This window comes from Haemaphysalis longicornis, unplaced genomic scaffold (genome assembly GCF_048455015.1).
Source record: "Haemaphysalis longicornis isolate Haplotype H1 unplaced genomic scaffold, Haemaphysalis longicornis Haplotype H1 scaffold_7, whole genome shotgun sequence".
Classification (NCBI taxonomy): domain Eukaryota; kingdom Metazoa; phylum Arthropoda; class Arachnida; order Ixodida; family Ixodidae; genus Haemaphysalis; species Haemaphysalis longicornis.
In genome coordinates, this window is record NW_027526422.1 from 103583545 (window position 1) to 103605532 (window position 21988).

General features: G+C 49.3%; 2 protein-coding genes across 2 annotated transcripts in view; one reads left to right on the forward strand and one right to left on the reverse strand.

Moving 5' to 3' along the window:
* Positions 1–922: 922 nt before the first annotated feature.
* Taf1b (TATA box-binding protein-associated factor RNA polymerase I subunit B) lies at positions 923–7723 on the reverse strand. Its single transcript, XM_077678679.1, has one exon. The coding sequence runs from the start codon at positions 7431–7433 to the stop codon at positions 5421–5423; it is 2013 nt and encodes a 670-aa protein (XP_077534805.1). The 5' UTR covers positions 7434–7723; the 3' UTR covers positions 923–5420.
* Positions 7724–10507: 2784 nt separating this feature from the next.
* Positions 10508–21988, forward strand: part of LOC144146454 (heparanase) — a 32399-nt gene continuing 20918 nt past the window's right edge. Inside the window, exons 1-3 of the mRNA XM_077678407.1 lie at positions 10508–10762; positions 17804–17973; positions 20197–20372. Of these exons, the coding sequence (XP_077534533.1) occupies positions 10508–10762; positions 17804–17973; positions 20197–20372 (601 nt within the window). The remainder of the gene's footprint in view (positions 10763–17803; positions 17974–20196; positions 20373–21988) is intronic.

Consider the following 21988-nt stretch of genomic DNA (forward strand, 5'->3'; position numbering starts at 1 on the left):
GTGTCTTCAATGGATGTATCTTTTTGCTGTGGGCTTTTCAATTTGAAATTGCATCATTTGAGAGGGAGTTTCGTTACTTGACTTGACTTGACGAGATATTTTAAGGATGGCTTGCGGTTCTAGTCACACCTAGTAATTCGAAAATAACATGCTGTCTCGGCGCAGACTACGATTTTAAATTTTTTTGCCGACGGGGTCTAGCACCCCCAAAAAATATTTCTGGCCAGGCGAATGAGCTGGCACACCCTTTACTTTCCCCCATACAGGGCAGAAAACTGGGTGCCATTGGATAAACTTTTAAGCGCGCGTTTTCCTGATGTTTTTTTTTATTGCCCTTGCGATGTCGAGATACGAGCAACGACGTTTTATGAGCACTTCGCGTTTCATTCAAACGTTTACCCGTAAAAAAAATTTACGAGCTGTTACAAGTTCTGTATACCAATGCAGCTCACATGCGAGGCTCAGCTGCGATTTGGAAGCCCAATGCCGGTACTAGAAGACACCTTGAAGAAAGCAGTGGCTGCTGCGTCAGGTGTGCCGGAGAAAGAGTGCACGTTCCAAGACGTCGAGAAGCAAATTCAGCCGCAAGGGGCAAAGCACTTCTTGATCAGCGAGGTAAGACAGCGTCCTGGACTATAACGTCTCTGCTATGTGGTATACCCAACCCATATCAGTGCAAGAAAATTGCTGCGAGTATGCAAATAAGGGCCCGAGGCCTGGGAGTGCAGTTACTATTTTCTCCCAAAAAAGAAGCCCCAAACTTACATTTATTTCGTTGACGGTTTAATTTACATCTCACTATCTACAGACCCTGCGCTCATAATTACGAGTTTTTTTTTAAATTTTAATACAGATGGAGGTGCCTGAAGACGTCTTCAACTCACCCCACATCTACCTGTCCTCGGAAAAGATTCCCCTCTATGGTGGCAAGCCACGCGAATTGATTCGAGTCAACGGCACAACCGAAAATGCGCCGGTCATGCGCCTGTCGCTCTACTACATTGAGAACCTAAACTATCTCCAAGCCCTAAGGCAGCCGCTGATCTTCCTGCAGAAATTTTTGCTGCCTCGGGACAGCGTCCCCAGGGGACTTATGAACGGAAAGCTCCGGAGCCTGCTAGAAAAAATTAAATTCCACGAGGTGATCGTCCGAAATCAAAGCGCGAGGAGCGTGTGCATATGCAGAGCCAATAAGAAACAGCCACGAACTTGTTCACGAATGTTATGAAAGTAAATTTCCGTCTTTCTTTTTACACTTTGTGGTGAATGTTTTGTATTACTGGGCGAGTTCTGTGCACGGAGAGTGTACACCATGTAACTTGTACATCGCGTAGCTTTGAAAATACACGTCAGACTCGAGTAAATCTAAAGGCAAAGGGTTGCTCCGCAGGACAAGCATCTGAACCTTTTTTGAGACTGTGTGCACAAGCTGAGACGCATGAATGAAATGATTTTTTTTATTTGTATTTATAGGCTGCGCGGACCGCATACGCATAAAGGCATGAGGGGGGGGAGCGTGTAACTCGTATGCAAAGGTTTCAGCCTAACCTATAGTAAAGGTTACGTGCTAACGGTTACACCGTAACCGATAAAGTAAAGGTAACAAATTCGCAATAATTTTGCCTCTATTAGCGGTTATGGCATTTCGAGTGTAGATATCACTTATATAAAAGTATACATGCTGAAAGCTGCAAAGTAACCTATAACTAAGTAACCCTCACGTGTACACGTATATAGAGGTTACTAAGATATAGGTTACTTTTGTACCTTATAAATTACAGGTTACAAAAATTCGAAAATGTGCACCTCTATTAAGGGTTACCCAGCTTAGAGCGTACGGTTACACACGAACATGCATCGCCCGTTCTAAGTGACGCGTTCACTCGGCCAGCCAGCAGGAGCTGGCGTGGTAGCAAACACGCCAAAAACTAGTCCTAACGCGACTACACAGCCACTGTTTGGCGAGAGACGCAATCCACCCACTCCTCTGCCATGGCACAGTATAGGGCTCTTTCTCTACTGAGCTAATCTAAAAATGTTCACTTTGACCACCATTCAAAGCTTCTGGAAGAAAGCAGGCCATGTGAAAGCACGTAGGGAGCCACAAAGCGTGGAAAAAGTGGAGGAGAGCAATTTTTGTGAGCTGTGGAGTTGGGACGACGAAATGCTACATTTGATGGTTACGTACAGTGACGAGGCAATGAGGACAACGGTGAAGCTTACCACAAAGCATATCCTGCAGGGCATTGAGGACAATGAAGTCAGCAAGGACAGCATGAATGACGACGTGATGGACTATGAGGGTGTCGCAGCAGCACACAAAGGTTGCGACGAGTCTATGAGGACTACAGATGTGTTCGACATCATAGGATCTGTATATTCTTGGGAACTTTGATGTAAGGACTGAATCAGCCAACAGGAATGTGGATGAGTTGAAATCCTTCGCACTACAAAGTTTGTGCTGCCCGCATCAGAAAAAGAAAAGGCCAGCTAGTTGAAATAAACGTTTGTTCTCTGACTGTTACTCGTGCATTTCTGTAAAAAATGAGTTCAGAGATGCACGGTTGTGAAGGCAGGACGTTTTAGCCATTGGAATATAACTTACGGTTGATTTTTTGCTTGTCACTAAAACGACCTTTCACATCAGCGTACAATTTTCCGCGGTCACCTGAAGTTCATTACACAAAGATTTTTCATGGGTGCCCCCAAAAGACAGCAAGTTCCACCACATGCATGCAAGGCACAGTCAGCACAGCACCAACTCTGACTAAACTCAACTTGGCATGCACTGCAAAGCCCGCATACAACAAAAATTCAAATTTTCCCAGCAACTATTGAAACACTGGAGCAAGAGGCTGCAAACGACAACACTAGATCACACCTGCTAATAATTTTAATAATTGTAAGCAGCAATTCTAATTTTAGGCAATAATACCCTTCAACTCATGCTTTTTGGCTTAACTGATCTGGTAACTGCTTTTTACCAGCATGCATTCGCTGCAATTTTCCAAAACAAAAAAGACATGAGCCTGATTATAATGCAGCCTAGGACCCACACGACTGCCCTTTTTAGGAACACTAAAGGGTAAATAACTTTCCATTTTAACTGCAAGATCGCATGTTTTATTTTTCTCAGAGGATTTTGTTCGATCACTAAGGATGCGCTGTTGGCTGAGAAATAAATAACTAAAGCTGGCATTTCTTTCTCCCACTTCCCTTCCATTTTTTCGCGAGGTTGAAGGACAGGGCACGAAGTGCCCACAGCAAGCCATGGCTCGACTTTCAATTTTACGCAGTCACCACCACCACCTTCCTGCGTGCCTGTTTTCAGTTGCTTTCCCTTCTGACACCAACTTGGTGTGGTAGTGCCTGAACAAACCAAGCCAGAAAATATTTCAACGAAATCGAAACTGAAACAAGGCCTGCCACCTAAGCTGAGCATCATATTTTGTTTTCTAGCCGAGACTTGTGGCATTTAAGAAGCACATGACAAAGAAAGGTTCTCCTATCGTTTTATTCTACATTTGCATGCTCCTGCTACCTCAGAGTTCGAGAAAAACACTTCGGCACGCTCCATCAGTTTCCCACTTCCAACCATTGTAATGCGAGGAAGTGTACGGGGCGGCAGTACCTGCTTTTACACTTTTGTCAATATATTCTGCATTAAAGGAGTAATGACACAAAATTTCAAAGCTGAGATAACTATGTAAAATGCTTCCTTTTTATCGGGAGACACCTCCCAGCAAGTTTCAACATTAACCGTTCAGTATAACATCTTTTAAATACATTTTAACCTTTGCCTGCACGACAAAGACCAGAGCGGGCCAGCATGACACAATCTGCTCCTTGCCCCAAACTGCCGACGTCGGGGCTCCCGTGACGTAGCTGACGCACCGGATGCGGTTGGCGCGCGCTGCTACGCCGTGTGTACACGCCATGGTTTTGCGACTGGCGTCATGCTGCCCGGGTGCACGGGGGTGGTGAAGACGTTGGCCGATCTGGGCAAGCGCATGCACTCGTTCGCACGTGCGTCCAGACCAGCAGCGGTACGACAAGAATAACGATGTCACGGGCGCCCTCCTGTCATGGCGGCCACTCGGCGTTTGTTTTGTCGAAACCGAAACTGACACGAATAAACGATGCCATAAATGATTGTTTACACTGCGATCGACCGTCTAATATGTCATTCTATGTTTAGTGGGCTGGTAGGCACCCATAGCAGCGAAGAAAAAACGCAACAAGAAAATTTTGTGTCAGTACTTCATTTAAAAGGCCATGAAGACATAACACAGCTTCGCAAAATTTGGAAGAACCAGCCTTTGGTAACTCAATCAGCTTCGTTCCAGCCATGAAAGACGTCTTTTAGGAGCAAAAATGTGAGAAATAATGAAAAACGTTCAAATTTTGAGCTACAGTTACGCAATAACGACAGGAGTAATGTAAGAGGCATTCAGTTAAAAAACAGTTATCATTGCGGTAACTGCATGTTTGCATTCACGTGATACAATCAAATTGAATTAAAGGCCCCACTGCAATTGCCTAGTCATGTTTATTGGTGGCGGCTTAAAGGGGCCATGCAGACAAAATACAAGTTTGTTTTATTAGAAAGATTTCGCGTTTTATAGTGAATGCAGCGCTTGTCCGAAAGCAAACGATGCCGCATTAACTGATGAATTAATCAATTTAGGTTAAAATTTTCATTCTCCCACCAAATCGTGTGTTTTCGTGACGTCTGCCATGAAGTCACCAGGGCTTACCGTCAGTCTTCCCAGATGACGCTTCCATACTGAGCCGCGGACCATTGTCCGCCATTGCTTTGTTTTTGAACACATTTGCACCTGGCTTGTTTTTGCTACGGTAGAAAGTAATCGTTTTGTGAAACATGGGGTATGCTCGACAAACAGGGTCGCATAAGACGTATTTTTCGCCAATCGGCGAGTGTCCAGTGAGACAACTCCGAAGCGGCGGACTGCTGTGCAGCTAAAACAGGCATAGTGCTCCCAGCAGCAACAACACTGCACATCGGTACTTCTATGTATATGCGTATTTTCGTAGCTTTCATTGTTTACCGCACCATTCTTACTGCTGTAAAATGAATATGCATTATATTTAGGCACAAACAGCTCGTTCGGCAAGCTTATAAGCCCTGCCTAATTTGCGTTTGCAGGCCTCAGTCAATCGCAGAGCTGTCTTTCCAAATTATATGGCTTCTTTGAGCGAAGCGTGCGTTAAAAGTGGTGTAAATATGATTCTAACGAGGCAATTTTTGGAATGAACCAAACTTGTGTTTTGCCTTCATGGCCCCCTTAATAAGCAACTGCTGCTGCTGTGAGCAGTATATTTGTATTCACAACATTCCAATCTACCGTTTAAGGCCAACTTGCTTCTGCACTCCCTTTCTAGTGTCCCTTTGAGAACCACTACTCACTAAACACAGAACCCTCCTGGCTAAACAGAGAACGCTCCTGTTCCGAACGCGGAACAACCCTGTTCTTTTTGATGAAGTGCCCTTCAATGCGCAGCAAGTCCCTGTACAGCTCTTTCGGCGAGCAGTAAGTCAGCGTGGCCAAAAACTGTAGCAACCAGAGGAATACCTTAGGCAGCGACCGCTGCACAAGCGTCGCGTACCGCACGTCGTACACCCTCCTCAGTGCGACCGTCCAGTACTGGTCGCACCGGTCCCTCACCACACTCACAAACTCGGGCTCATCTTCGCACAGCTTCCCCCACCCTCCGAGAGAAGGGACGCCATCGCCTGCTCGCGTCAGGTATGTGACGTCCTTGTCCAGAAATGACTCCTCCAAGACGCTCCGGAGCCCCGGTGACACGTCCGTCTCTTCCAGGAAGAACCGGACAGCCGACGAGACGGGAAAGCTCGTTGCCGGCACGCCCCGCCACACCAACTCTCGTTCGTGCAGTTCCCGGAACGACTTCTGCAGCCCCTCTCGGAGCGCTTTAGCGAGTGCACTACGGTCGCTCGGAATGCTGTCGGGGTGTCGAAGAAGCGTCGCTATGTCCCGGATGTCATCAGGATCGTCGGGTTCAAACATGTAGCAGCTTGAACGCAACAGGAGGACTCTCGCCCGACAGTGCCTTTCCCAGCTGGACCAAGAGAACAGGTTTGATTCAGGGTGACGAGCCGCTACGTCTTCGGCGGCTCGCGACAGCTTCCTTTCTCTCGTCCCGTCTAAGCCAAACGTCAGCTTTAGGGCTAGCAGCAACAAAGCCGCGGCCCTGAGTTCGCAAATGGGCGAGAACAAGGGCACAGATCTTGGCGTCCTAGGCGGAGGCGCTTCCCAGCTGGTCTCCATGGCCGGGTGTGCGGCAAGAACTTCCGCGCACACGTTCACAATCTCGAGGGGAAGGTTCAAATCGGTCACGAGCCGCATCACGATGGGAAGAACCGGTGGCTGCTGAAGCTGATGCCGGACGTTCAGGAAGTGAGCCAGGTGCGCCGCCTGCAACGCGAGTTCGTCGATCATCGGCAAGACCAGGCGCACGAACGCGCGCCACTGCTGGCCCCAGAGCTTGGCGTCCTCGGGAAGGAGGTGCATCACGTGCAAGTACGGCAGGTGGCCGTCCTGAGCCCACCTCAGTATGTCAGTCAGCAGGATCGGGTCTCCTATCGTGAGTATCCCCAGGTAGAGGAAGCACAACAGCCGCTGCAGAGTCACAACAGTCACATCGCTGTCACGGCCAACTTTCCTGTCATGGAAGTTGGTGCCGCGGCTGGCCTCGCGTTCGAGGTACTCCTTCGCGTGGCTCGACCTCAGGTCTTCCCACTCGTCGTCAGAGGCGTCCAACTTTTCGGCTTGTGTGGCCACGTCTTCCGTTTCCGAGGCGTCTTCGAACTCGGAGTCGAGGTTGGGCGGCCTCACGGCGGCGCAACGGTTTTTCTGCTGCTTGCGGCGGCGAGAGGTTCGTGGCGTAACACGCGTCCTTACGCCTGAGCCGAACAGCGCCTTCCTCACCTGCTTCCGCTTCTGATCTTGCGACTCCGACGGCGGCACAAGGAGTTCCTCCGTGGCCCGCAGATCGCTCCAGCGATTCACGGCCCCGATGCGCGGCGTTCGCTCCTCATCTTCTACCCGGCTGACGGCCTCCAGTTTGACCAGGTAGTCCATCCACAACTCGCACACGACGCCCCGGAGCTCGGGCGAAGCGCCGAGAGATATGATCGCGTCCACTTGTCGCACCAGTATGATGTTGAACAGCTCGTTGGGATGGTAGCAACGCTTGTCTTCGGTACGCTTTTCCCCTGGTTCCTTGCGCGCCTGCCGCGGTGAGGAACGGCCGACGTGAGGGGACGGGGCGCCTTCGTCGTCGAGTTCTTCGAGCCGGAATTCCTGGCTCTGCTGGTTGCATTCGGAGCAGTAGTAGAGCCCCGAGACTTCCTCGAAGTCCTCGCCTCCGCACGAAGGGCACACTACCATGACGGCGCGCTGCGGCAAGCAGTCAGGTCAGCTACAACACATCACACACCAAGGAGCGAATCGTGGTGACCACGCTAGACGCACGCAAGTGCACGTTTCGCGACTTGAGCCAAACTATCGGTGACCGCCGCTGGCGCCAGGACGCTACTGGAACCTCGGCGCACAACAAACACGAAGCTTCTTGCATACCGACTCATGGCACAAACCAGAACAGCGACTCCGTGCCTCCTGAAACGCACGCGCGCACGTGGGAATACTTTGTTCCCTCATGTTTTTGAGGTATGTTTTTGTTCTAAGAACATGCTGGATTGGCTCGGCTGGAGTGCCAAAATGCAGTTTTTTCTGTCGATAAAATCAATCAATTTACGAATGTCTTAATAAAAAACTTTGATTTGATTGCCTCCAGAAATTTTTTTGAAGTTTTTTTGTTATTTTTGCTAAAGTAATACTTTACAGCACTGATATAAAGCCTCTTATATCTACAATACCCATTCACTTATGTCGGTTTTTATGTAAAGAGCGCCGTCGCTACTAGTGTGCGAGAACTCCGCTAGGGGAGCCGTAGCCCAGTAAATCGTAAAGCCCCTCTAAATTATTCGGAAGCCCCGGGTTGCAGCAGACGCAGCCTTTAGTAAATCGAAGCCTCTGTGTACAGTCAGTAATATTGATGATATTGACTCTATGCTGTCACTCTGTGTACGCTACGGCTGGGGTCGCAGCATATTGTCATAGACTGCTCAGAAATACGACCATGGCGGGACGATGGCAAAACGGGGAAAACGACGTTGAAGGAGGTTTTGGGATTTGGTGTGAGGGGTAGCCTTATACTTCAGGGCGATAGAGGTGACGAAGAGGCTACTGGAGTGGTGGTGGAAGAAAATTGGGAAGAGAGTGGGACGTAGGAAGAGTAATATACCAAATTATATTTTAGGACAGAAGGGGGTGGGAGAAGTAAACAGGTGTGCAAGAGCAGGAAGAGGGGAGGGAGGCGATGGGAAAAGCCGGGGGGAGTGGGGCAAACCCACTAGGTTTGTCAAGGGTAGGGCAAATAAGTAGAATAGCACAGGCAAGTCGGCTGGTGACAACCGACGTCCCGATACAAATGGCCTCTAATCACCATCATCACAAAAAAAGAAAAGGGGGTGGGTGTATTGAGTTAACGTTTAGTGTTTGGGGAGTTGGTGGTAGTGAATGCGTTGTATCAACAGCTTCTTGACGTAGTTTGAATGAGTCAAGGGAATTTCGTCATTCTTGCGTGTTTCGCTTTGTTTACAAAGCAAGAAATGCAAATGCTTGCGGAGTTGTTAACGAACTAACAACTAACTAACTAACTGACTGACTGACTGACTGCAACGGCTTACTTGCACGAATGCTTTGCTCTGTGGACAGCCAATGCACTCGCCATTTGTACAAGTGCGGCACGCACACACACAGCTGGCTGGCGCCGCATCTTTTCAAAGTGCTACGAGTTGTGCCGCGCCTCTGCCAGATGGCGCCACGGGTCCCGCGACCGAGAGAAGACGCAGTGAAACATCCCCCTCGCGAGGGGCAAGATCAAATGCAGAGCATTTCCGGGGGGGGGGGGGGCACGACGTTAAGTAGTTTGCGTTACGTTAATGTTGTTGCACTTGTGGCAGCTGCTGACGAGCGAGCGCTCGTCTGCAGTAATTTGAATGAGTCAACGATATAAGGCGCGTTCGTAGCGTCCCATTCTGTGTCGGCTTTGTGGCGCAGTGGGTAGAGCACCATGTACATTGCGTTCCGCCCGCAGGGTCGAGGGATCGAAACCGGGCGCCGGATAGTATTTTTTATATATATAGCAGGGACAACGACGGTGCGGACTACGGACGTCAACGCGGGTGACATCGTGAGTTACTGAAATGCTCTGCATTTAAAAGGGGCGGGAGTGATGGGAGTTTCAAAAAGGGGTGTACTGGGGGGCGGCAAATTTATTAGGTTAGCCAAAAGTAGGGCAAGTCGCCTGCTGACAACCGACATCCCGATTTAAAGGGAGAGGCATTTTGTAATTTGGGTTTATAACTACTTTAAACCAATAGTAACCTGTAAAAGGATGATTTCATTAGAAAGTACGGGATCATATATGGCCGCATGGGTGTTTTGTTGGTTAATAACGCTCCATGAACAGAATGAGCGTTCGTAACAATGACTCGTGATTACAAAAAATGCACATTTTTAACAACTGATGTTGCATTACCTGTTCTTGCATCCAAGGGTTCCCTCATTCCAGGCTTATATTCATAGCAAGCAAGAAAATGGAGTGATTGTGACTCGTGTCACGATCAACTTACCACATTCCCAGCCACGAGTTTATCAACTCGAGGCGCTGGACACCGCACGCCGTGTGGCTATGCACGCTCAAGTTTCTACTACAGCAGAAGTAGACGACAAACATATAGCTACGTTTTTCTGTGTAATCTCACTCATGTAGCATCGGCAACCAAACACCTCCATCACAGAGATGCATGCTTTTCGTTGAAAGATGCCGCAGAATGGGTAAGCTCCAACCAGGGTCTACCAAGAAATCCTCTCTTTGATGGCTCTCGCAAGCTTTCTTCATCACGCATGAGAAAATTGAGACGCAGGGGTCGTTCTTGAGCCTCTCCTGGTATATCTATTGTTTGTTTTTGGCAGGCCACGGTGTCAGCACGTTTTTAAGCATCCTTTATGGCGACGGTGGAGTGGGGAAGTTCACCGCAGGACAAGACATTAGGAAATTCTTAAAGCAATTCACCATAGATAGGGAAAGCCACAAGGCAGCTGCCACGTGATCTTGCGGTCACTCTGCTTGTCGCGGTAATTACAGTTGGAGAAACGAAAGCGAAAAGGCCGTCGCAAACTGGATGCAGTGAAAAAGTCTTCGGTAATCGCTGGCTTTGGCCTTCAAATCACGTAACTACCCGAGGAATTGTTGCACTCTCCGCCGTTATTTATGCTCACGAACTGCCTTAGCCCTCGCTCACTCACTCGCGGGTATGTGCCACCGTAAAAGAGAGGCATCACCATCACGATCAAGGCGGGGTGCGGGGGGAAGGCAAGAAGAAGAAGGAATCGGCATGCCGCACGACCGGCGTCGCAGGAGCCCCGTCCGAAGGGCTTCTTCCCCCCGCAAAAAGCCCCCCGTGCCCGTGCCCGCGCCCACCTCCTGCAGCAGCATCGAGGTGGAGGAGGTGACGACCACGGTGCAGGCCGTGGGCCACCTGTCGCTGCTGCTGCTGTGCCTGGCAGCCCTGGGGGCGTCCTGCTACGCCTTCTACCTCTACTACCTGGGGCCTGTGCTGGGCCCGCTGCCGAACCACCGCGACTACCACGTGAGCTGCTCCCTTTTTGCCACGGTTAAAGGGCCCTAGAAGACGAAATACGACTTTGTTCACTTTGGTAACCTACTCAGCTCCACTCCAGCCACTATACGGGGGGGGGGGTTAATGTAAAAAAACGCAACAAATACTGAAATAACTTTAAATTTCGCGCTACAGTGACGTAATATGGCCAGAAGTGGCGTAATATGGCCAGCACTAAAACATAGTTATCAGCATAGGTCGTCAAGTTCACTCACGAGTGTACACACCCCGCCTCACCACTCACGAGTGAGTGGTGAGTGTATGAGCCTCGCCATCGTTTCAGGCTAGCAAGTGCGAGTGCGAGTGAGCGCGAGCGCCACTCGCGGTGAGCGCCACTCAGCACTGGTGAGTGAGAGGGAGTGCCACTCGCGACGAGCATCGCTCAGCACTCGCGAGTGATGAGCCCCGCTCACCACTCCCGAGTGCACTCGCGCTGGTGGCGCGATTTGCGGGGCTTACCGCGGTGGGCGCCACTCTTGCGCTTGTACTCGCTGTTATGTTGGTTATTCGTTGTTGGAGCCGTTCGCTGGGATGGCTGTTGATGACGCGATTGCTTTTAGCCTATAGAATATGTCATCACTGCACTCCTGCTATGGGGCACCGTCGAATTAACTCTCCGCGGCGTGTTGGTTTAGGAATACGATTTGGACGAACTTCTGACACCGTGACGCTTCGATACTTTCCTGTGTCACGACTCATTGAGGGACTACTGAGCACACTCGCGTGCGAGGGGTGTCAACAAGTAGCGAGCGCGATTGGTGGGGACGAGGGGTGAGTGGAGTGAGTGCGAATGGTGAGGGTGATTAGTGAACGTGAGTGCGAGTAAGTACGAGGGTGACGGAGAGTGGTAAGCGTTAGAGCGAGTGAGTGCGAATGGGGACTGGGACGGTGAGAGGTGAGCGTGAGCATGAGTGAGTACGAGTAGTGAGGCCCAGTGGTAAGCGTGAGTGGGAGTGAGTGAAAGTGGTCATGGCAACTGGTGAGCGTGAGTGTGAGTGAGTGCGTGAGGAAAAATGTTTTTCTGTGTGAGTGACTGGCATCCAGTTTTGCCGAAGTAAGGTTATCAGTGCGTTAAGTAAACGTTAACATTCAAGTGATACGATGAAACGGAACTCGAGGGCCTCCTAAAAACTCCCAGTCACGTTTCTTGGCAGCGGCTTAGGTGGGTGGCTGCCAATCGCACAAACAAGATTCTGTGTCCTCATAGGGAAATCACCAGAAGCAGGCTGGGGATTCGCCACAGCTTCACATGTTTTCTTTGATATCTCGATTATTCGTTTTATGTTTGCCATGAAATTGGTATCATTGACATCGGGACAAAACAGCCCTTTTATTAATGAACCAAACTAGCAATTTTTGTCCATGGCGAATTTTAAAGGAGTAGTGACACGAAATTTCAAAGCTGAGGTAACTATGTAAAATGCTTCCTTTCTGTCAGGAGATATCTCCCAGCAAGTTCCAACAGTAGCCGTTCAGTATAAGATATACTTTAAGCCCATTTTAATCCCTGCCCGCACGAGAAAGCCATTCTATGATTAGTGGGCTAATAGGAACTCATAGCAGCGAAAAAAACGCAACACAAAAATTTCGTGTCAGTACTTCTTTAAGGAGATGGCATGTAGTTTCGTCAGCGCGCTAACTAAAAAATTCCCTCAGGGCACTTAAGTTTGCTTACGTGCCTTGAAGGCAAAATGATTGTAGATTTTCCCGGATATACTTCCAACCCTTCCTTACAGCCACACAGTGTTGGTGCCTCTTTCTTTGCTTTCGTTTCTTCGTTTTATGGCGCGAATATTACTTCGATAGGTAGACTGGTCGCCATACGCGCGGAAGGTCGCGAATGGCGACCTTCCGCGGAAAATCGCGCGGAAAATCGCGAATTTCGTTTCTCCACGGCTAGCGTGTACCTTTTCTGCTCTCGTGCCGTCACGGCCTCCTTTCACAGAGTGTGACGTGAGCGCTGCACAGACTAGGATAATATTTGTTCCACATATGACAACGTGCTGTAGTACACCTAACTCGGCCCCTACTCTGAAGACGCGGGCTCAGTTGCCATATAGGAAGTCAAATGTGTTTTTCATTTAATCTAACCACGGGGGCCATTTCATCCACCGCACTGAAACGACCACGCCGTTCTCTCGCACTATGGGCCACTTAAGGCTTTTTCTTTGGGTTGGTAGGTTGGTTGTTTTGTGGGATAAAATTTTGTTGTATCTCTCTTTCTAACGACTAGTGAAACCCAGGATAAGGGCAGGTGACTTGTGCGTTCGTACACACGTGCGATCACGCGCACAATCTTTCCTTTTCAATTAACGCCGAATGGAAAATCACCTGTCATTTCGCTTTCTGATGGAGGGGTAGAACCGTCCCTCTGCTTACTAGGCTGGATGACGCGTCACCGTGATGTACGGGGGTTTGGTGGTGACCTTGCACAGGCGCCATCGCACTACGGGGTCAGAGACACTTGGTCGACAGCCAGACGGTTCCTCCTTTGCAAAATGGCCAAATCGTTGGCGGAAAAGCAGAAAGCCACTCTGGCAACACTGTGCACCCGCTGCGCCGCCATTAGAAAGGAAGCGAAAAGGCTGCGAGCACAGAGTTTCTATGGGGTAGCTACCGTCCACGTAATTGCATACGCGTCGTGGGGCAACAGATTCGTGAAGCCGTGGGCGAAAATGTGCCACCGCAACGGCGTTGCTACGACCTGCTTCCTTTCTAATGGCGTCGTCGCGTTCACCACCAGTGTTACCACCGCTGAATTCTCCGTGTTGACCACCTTTTTGCAAAGGGTCTATTCCAGTTCAGGCGACAGCATATCAGCACAAGCCGAGTGAGAGCAGAGGCTGCACCGAGCCACCAGGGACTTCTCTTGTCTTTCTGACACAAACCCTGTTATTTTTACAACCATTTGCGCCGCCTCGGCAGCTGGAAATATCCAATAAAAGGGATTCATACCGATACCCGTGCCACACGTACACGAAAAATGTCATTAAGATACCGAATGACATTATTTGGGCGGGCTGTGCTACACGCGAAAACGCAAAGGCACTAAATGTGCTAGGCATGATGGTGATAATCACCAAAAATGAAATGCACTCATATTTTAGAAGCTTTTAACGTATATAAAAACGTCCTACAAGGGTAATTTTTTTTTGTGTGATAGAAAGCGTTACGAGAAATGTTTTCTAAAAAAGGGTGTGAGCCGTTTCTAAAGGTGGCTTCAGCAGCTGTCGTCGCCTGCCAGCGGTAGCCAAATTCTAAAAATTCAAAACGACGAATAAGACGATGTTTTGCCCTTCGCCGCTGTTTTAATCAACTTCGTCTTTTTGAGACCTTCGCCACCAAGGGTGCACAAAAAATCGTCTTATTTCGAAGTTCAGCAACGCTCCCGGGCTGATCGTTTCGTTGGTTTCATTTGGGTTGGCAGATTTTAAGGGTTCGAGAAGGCGAACGCGTTGTGCGGAACGCCTATAACGAACTTCAGTAGCGTGGAAATTTGGGCTTGTTGGTTCATAACTTACAAATATATAGCGCAGACACGATATACGATAGCGCCGTGTGTGTCTACTTGTCTGTGTCTATCGTCTTCTGCGCTATATATTTGTAAGTTAGCCTATAACGAAAAATGACATTAGTGTGAATCGCATTATATTTTTACGTGTAGCACCGAATTAATGGCAATGAAACTTCAGGCATTAAACACTTAATGTTATTTTTCGTGTACGTGTGGCACGGGTGTCATATTGGCCGTTCATATGACGCTCATACACGGACTGTCAGTGCCACATATGCATGAAAAGAAAGTCGCCTTGGGCGATCTTTTCACGGCGTTGACAGTGCGCACAAGGGCTTGAAAATGGTACAGCTTGAGAGCTCACACTGCGAGGTCCAATTTAGCAATGAAAAGAAAATAGGAACGCATTTTATGACTGCTCGACGCGTTTACACTTCTGCTTAAAGGAGCCATGAAGAGGAAATACAACTTCGTGTAATTTGAAAGAACTAGGATTCAGTATCTCACTCAGCTCCATTACAACCCAAAAAGATGTTTTTTTTAACGAAAAAAAGGCAAGAAGCATTTAAAAACATTCAAATTTTGCGCCACAGTGACGTGTTATGAGCAAGAATGACGTCATACGGGCCAACAATAACACATAATTTTCAGCGCGTTAACTGCACGTTAGCATTCAAATGATGCGGTCAAATGGAACAAGAGGCCCCATTACAGACGTCCAGTCATGTGTCGTCGCGACAGGTCAGTTAGGCGGCCGCCGATCGCACAAACATGGTTCCGTGACGTCATAGAAAAGTTGCGGGAAATTGGCTAGGGGGTCGCGACCACTGATCTCCACTAGAGTTGCTGGATGGCGCTTCGAGCTCTCCGGCGCACGGTCGCCGGAAGTTCGCGCGCTCGTCCCGGAAGTCGGGCCGTTCCAGCATAGCGCATGCTACGCATGGGCTGGTTTCGCATGCATTCCGCCAAAAATGCCGGCTTGTTGCGCCGTCAACTGCACAAGCAGACCAGAGTAGTCGCCTGGGAAGACGTTTCACTTGGAAGTATTACAATATTCGGTACGACGTGCGTGATACGCAGCGAAACGCAAATGTCATATCAGTTTCGTTTTTAAGCTGTAGCTCTTGTTACGCAGATTCCCTCGCTCTAGCCGGATTTATACCGGCGTTGGGTGGCAAACTTATACCCTAGTTACACGGCGAAAGTAACCACAGTTAAGTTTAACCATGGTTACTAAACTTTAACCGCGGTTATCGCAAACTGCGGTTTTGGATGTTACACGCGAAATTGCAAGTTTGGTGACCGCAGTCACTTGGTTATGAGCGCAACAAATATAAATGCACACTTTTAACTTCACGATAAAAAACAAAAGAGGAGCAGTGTAGACAAAAAAAAAATATCGTTAAAGCATTCGCTTCTGACACAAACGCAACGCACTCGTGCGCGGCGAGAAGAGGGGCTTCCCCAACAGCTCGCAACCGGCTTGGTTTGCTTAGGTCTGTTCGGTGTTGGGAACTTTCAGCTTAGCATCGTGGTAGATATTTGACCACCGCTATCTCTACAACTGCGAACTACAATCCATAGCACAATTTTTCACCGCACTAACATCCATTTTCTCGCATGCGGAAGTTCTTTTTCGCGATCAGATTGATTTCGAAGAGCAGCGATGCGATAAGCTGTTGCTGCCGTGGTCTGGGCCGGTTCGGGACGCAGGCAGTGCCGTGCGGGCAGGCGCGCCGGCGTGTTTACAGGCACGGCCAACGCGCGCGCCGATCGTTTCCGAGTGCTGAAAACGCTTCAAGATTACCTGCTATATCCATTTTTGGCGGACGACGCGCGGAATTTACAAATTTAGCACGGCTTTTGTCGTAGTTAATCGGGCGGATCGGGAAACGAGCCGCTGCTGACGGGCAGTCGCGCTGATTGCGAGAGCGATGCTAAGAACGCAAGCGCGTCTTGGGGACAGCTTTGGGGCGCCCGCTATTTGAGAACCTTCGTCTCTTCCGAACGCCAGGTGATTTTTTTTTTTTTCGCCTCCGCTGATGCGCCGCCACTTGCGTCCGAATTGAATTGTGCGATTTTGAGCACTGCGGCTGCGGAAACTGCGGTTAGCGTGACCGAACTGGCCAAGCTCAGTTTGCGTTAACCATCGTTAGCGACGTAACCGCAGTTTCGTCTGTCGTGTAACGCAGCAAACTGCGGTTTTGTCTAACCGCGCTTTTCCTTAACCGCGGTTAACTGTGCCAGGCAGCAAGCTCTGCAGTGACCACTTTACTGACAACTGTTTTGACAGAACGGGCGCACGAACTCGGCTACAGCCTGACGCCGTGCCCACGTTGCTTTCTTTCAAGCATAAATCCCAAGCATAAGTTTCTAGCATAAATCCCGTTAGAGCTGCGTCGTCTCCTCTCAAACCAAGACCCAAGTGACATTTTCGTTCTCCTTTGCAATTAAATTCTGCTTCATATTAACGTCCCATATTTCGGTATAGCATAAGTTGCGATCTGAACGCAATGTGTACAGCCAAAATGCAATAAAGTGAGAACAAAATGCCAAAATGCGCCAATGGAGACGCTTATCAGCGGGTAAGAAGCGTAGCAGACGCCTGACTTCCGGGACGAGCCGTTCAACTTCCGGTGGCCGTGCGCGCGCCCGGCCGCGACAGCGGCGAAGCGCCATCCAGCAACTAAGTGGAGATCAGTGGTCGCGACTGCTTCACACGTTTTCTTTAATATCTCCGTTATTTGTTCGAAGATTGCGATGATATTGGTATCATTGTTATCGGGACTAAGCAGTCTTTCTAATAAACCAAACTTGTATTTTGTCTTCATGGCTCCTTTAAAAAAGAACCGAAAGGAATCTTGATTGCTTTCTTTTTTGATAGAATTTGCGGGAACCTAATATAACTTACCATATGGTGGAAACTAATAAGTGTTTTTGTGCACCCGCAAACATGCGCACACACTCACCCACACTTTGCTCTTCACGGGCCCGAGTCCCGTATTTGCGCGATTCTAACGCGCCCCCGATTTTAACGCGCAGGTAAGTTTACTGAAGAAAACTAAAAATAAAAAAACAATAATTCGACGCCGATTCAACCATGCAGATGTAAAAGACATGGTACCGCGTACCTGGCAGAAGACTATTTGACGCACGCCAATGTGGCAGCAAAAATCGATTCTGCTTTATAAACTCTAAACTGGCTTATTCAGCACCTGTTGGAATACAAACCAAAGCGGGAAAATTGGAAGCCGATTTCGGTTTTGAGTCCGGTCGTAACGCGAACGCAAATTTTACGACTACGTTTAGCAAAAAAGGTGCGCGTTAGAATCTTGCAAATATGGTAGTACTACCATTAGTGATACATTAGTCCCCTTTACCAGGGGAGGGACCGTGTTACTTCTCCTCTTCTGAATGAATGAATGAATGAATGAATGAATGAATGAATGAATGAATGAATGAATGAATGAATGAATTAAACGCTAGCATACTTGCAGGATGCCCCCTGGCTTCCGGGTGGCGCCAAGGTGCTCGGGCCGCGGCGATCGTGCAACTTCTCCGTGGACCTCGGGGCGCCAGCACACATCGTGGACGACAAGTTCGTCTCCTTCAACCTCGACTCGGCGCTTTTCCAGAGGTCCTGGGAATGGCTCGAGCTCGAACTCGAGTGAGCTTGCCTCATTTGTTTATGGTTTCTTGTCCTTGTAGCCATAAAGGCTATGGTATTAAGGAAGTGCTTTCAACAAAAATGTCTGAACAAATTACAAAGGTGGTTCGATGATTAGACGTTTATTACACCCCCCTAATATCATCATCATCGTCGTCGTAGCCGCCGTCGTCGTCATTAAGTCGATGTCCACGGACCATTGACACAGGCTCCCCTCTATGGCCGGTATTCAATGGCGTTGAATGCATGCAGGCAACCATGCGAGTGCGCCGCCATATCTGTGGCCAAGCGTCTGTTGCTAGGCGACGTTGTGCGCACGGCCCCCAGATCAGGCACCCCTCTTCTCCATGCAACCGTGTGAGTGCACCGTCACTCGCTACGTCGGGCTCCGCGGGATGGCGGTACTTGTCCATGTCCGTGGTGCATCGGCCATGTCTGTGGCCGTTTCCAGTGTTGCCAAGCGAAGAAATTGACCGCTAAACTTTTCAACGAATACCATCAATAGACTTCCGAAAACTGCTGTCCCAGGCATTATACTTCGCCCCCGACCTTTGTGGTCTCGCCCCTCCATCATCATCATCATCATCATCATCATCATCATCATCATCATCATCATCGCCCCATCTACGCCCACTGCAGGGCAAATGCCTCTCCCATAGATCTCCAATTGCCCCGGTCCTATGCTAACTGCGACCAATTCATCCCAGCAAACTTCTTGATCTCATCTGCCCATCTAACCTCCTGCGGCCCCTGCCACACTTGCCTTCTCTTAGGATCCACTCTGTTACCCTTAATGACCAACGGTTATCTTGCCTTCCTTCGCATTACGTGCCCCGCCCACGCTCATTTTTTTTTCTTATGATCTTCTACTAAGATGTCCTTAACACGCGTTTGTTCCCTGACCCACTCCGCTTTCGTCTTCCTCCCTTCAGAAAGGTCTCCGGTACAGACGAGACCTTTCGCCTGTAGCCAGATTGAAATCCTGGTGGTCTACTCCTGCGCTGAAAACATTAGCCCGTGCGGAGAGAAATCGGGGGTGGTGAGCAGCAGTGGGGTCTTACGGCTCGGCAAGATGGTTCCAGTCTTTTAAGGTGCGCGGCATGGAAAACTAAAGGCAAAGCTCTCCATTTTAAAGGTGAAATTCCACCTCCATTTAGCATGAGGAAAGTAGAGATCTCCCACTAAAAAAAATCTCCGATGGTGCGCCTACGCACTTAGAATTGCGAATGCGAAAGTATTAATGCCCAACTGAATGCCGCTGAATGCTCCTTTGAATTCGGCGCTGGGGGAAGTCTCGGCTGCTGCGCCGCTGTGTGAGGTCAGCGAGGCGCGTGCTTGCTATGAAGTGCCGCTGTCGAACGTATACACTCACAGCTGCAACTCTCCGCCTCCTGTGTGGCTCAGGGAATGCTTAGACGTTGCTTAACACCGCGGTCCTTTACTTGCGTTTGTAATAATGCGAATGGAGCCCGCGCTATAGAACAATTCGAAGTCGCGTGCTCGACGCCAAGTCAACGCTGCAGCGGGTACGTATTTTTCGCTGAGCGAGCGATTTACCGCTTTCGCGTACAAACTGAAATAGTTTCGTGAGGTATGATTACATTCGGTGAAGCATGTTTGTTCAACAAGAAATTACGCGGTTGGTTTTGGGGTAAGCGACACACTGCAGTAACAGTTTTTCGATGCTCAAGTTCTATTATATATAATTTACACGGTTTCCAAGCAAGCTCACATGTTAATCAAGAAAGACACTGTGGTTTTCGCCTATGGCTAATGACTTGGTAGTGTAGAATGGCTAAACTGTGATAAAATAGCGAAATGGGGATTTATTTGGCTAGAATAATATTGTAAGGGCCCTTGCACCGCTATTTTAAGGCTTTTTCGAACATCTGAAATGCTTACAAAATGTGGTCAACAAGTGCGTTCAGTCCTTACGGCCACAATGCCCTAGCCACATACATACTACTGCTCTACGCACATCAGATAAATTAAAAACACGATCTGTTCTGCGCATCGTTTTCCGAGACGTTTTTCCGTGTACAGCCGACCACGGTGAGCCGGCGTGGGAAAATCAAAAGCCGCCAGAAGTTTTCCGGCATTCCATTAAATTTGGATGCCGGTTTTTGTAGAATCTGGTGTAAGCCGCTCATGTGGTGGTGTTGACGGGTTAAAGCGGTGCACACACACCCATTACCACCACCGGTCACCACGCAACCTACGTAGGAACCCTCGGCTGGTGGCCCTGTGCCGGGCCCTGGCGCCGAGCCTGCTCCGGATGGGCGGTAGCACGAGCAACCTGCTGCTCTTCAACGAGAAGAACCGTAGCACCCCGGACCCCGTGCGCGACTGGCAGAACAACGTGCTCTTCCCCGAGCACAAAGGGCCGCTCATCATGCACGGTACGTGCACGTGTCTATCGAGTGGCATATTGCCCGTTTAGCCAGCTCTCCGTTAAAAGATAATATTGCCCAAGTCGGCGGAGTCTCTTCTTGCCCATTGCCATAGCCAGTTATCATCATAGTGTATGTTGTTTTGTAGTGAACGCGAATTGTCTCCTGAACAAAGATAACGATTTATATATATTGTCACGGGATGGCTACTCACCTTCTGAAAGGAATATAGACACCGAGGGATTGGTCCCAGCACGGAGCAGCTGGTGTGGTGGACGGTTGAGTGACGAGGAGGAAGAGGACGAACGATCTCGCTCTCTGGCTTCACCCGCTTGAGACTCTGCTGCTGCGTTTCTCACCGTGGGACATTTTTACTTACCTGAAATATACCATTTATACTACTTCATTAAAGCGACTTCATCTTGGCCGTGCACGACGATGGAAGCATCGCTCGCAGCATCGGTATCGAATTCGGAGCGGTGACATCCTCTGGTGTAGGCAAGTAGGGTTTTCTAACCCCTGCCTCATAAAAGAATCGTAATCCCTGTTACTAGTGTATCCGGGAATCACTCAAGGCGGGAGGTAATGATCAAGATTCTCACTGGGAAGAGTAAATTTCTTCCGATTCCTCACTACCGCGAGCAGTAGCATGAGGCCTGGCATCACTAACGTTCTCTTCGTGCGGTACGGCAGCGTACGCACACGCCCAGACACAAAGACCATATTTTCCCCAAGAAGCCCAGTACCGCTGCCAGTAATTAAAAATAAAGATAGTTCCTTGCCTCGTTCGCAGATATTTCTGCGCAACGCTGGGTGCGTTACGGACAGAAGTTCAGTGGGGTGCAGGGTTCTCGCAGACAATGGCAGGCGCCGAGAATGACTGCACCGGAAAAGGGTCGCAGAAGACGAAGGTTGATGCTGAAACGTATCTCTGCAGACAAAAACCAGAAGCAGAATTATAGTGTTGTCACTTCAGGTTTTCAGGAAAATTTCTTGCCGAGTGCGGCTTCTACAGGGCAGGAACGGGGCGCAGTTGAAGGTACACCGTATGACAATCTTTGTTTGCATATATGCCTTTCTGGGTAAATCCGTGTGTATTGTCCCAGATTGAGAATATTGCCGCAGTGCAATCCCCCCATCGGGGTATGCGTCATAGCGCCGGTATCAAAGAACTGAAAGGAAGACGAGGAAGAGGATCGAGACGCGTTCTGCCTGTTTTGCCAGTGCTACTGCATCGCGGCCTAGTGTGTTTTCTCCCTGTGTGTCTACACCATTAAACTCTCCTGTTTCATTTTCCCCGTGACATTTTTGGTGGAGTGTGCTGGGTACCAACCCATGCACTTCGACCCCGAAGAAACCGTCATCTTCAAACCAAGCGGAGTGGACACAACACCCGTCCACAAGGTGAGCCGCCGCCTGCGAGGCCTTGAACCCGAGTTCGGCTGTCTTACAACTCGAAAAAGGGCCGTCATGACCAGCACCGCCAGCCAAACCACCCAGTGCAGCGGTTCCACCTCGCCGGTGGTTTTTCACACACCACGCACCCCACGGCCGTTTCACGGAGAACCCTATGAGGACGTGGAGGACTGGCTGGACGATTTCAATCGTGTAGCCGAGTTTAACGA

Excerpts from the sequence above, each read along its gene's own strand:
- Taf1b (XM_077678679.1), bottom strand. The coding sequence starts at position 7,433 with ATGGTAGTGTGCCCTTCGTGCGGAGGCGAGGACTTCGAGGAAGTCTCG.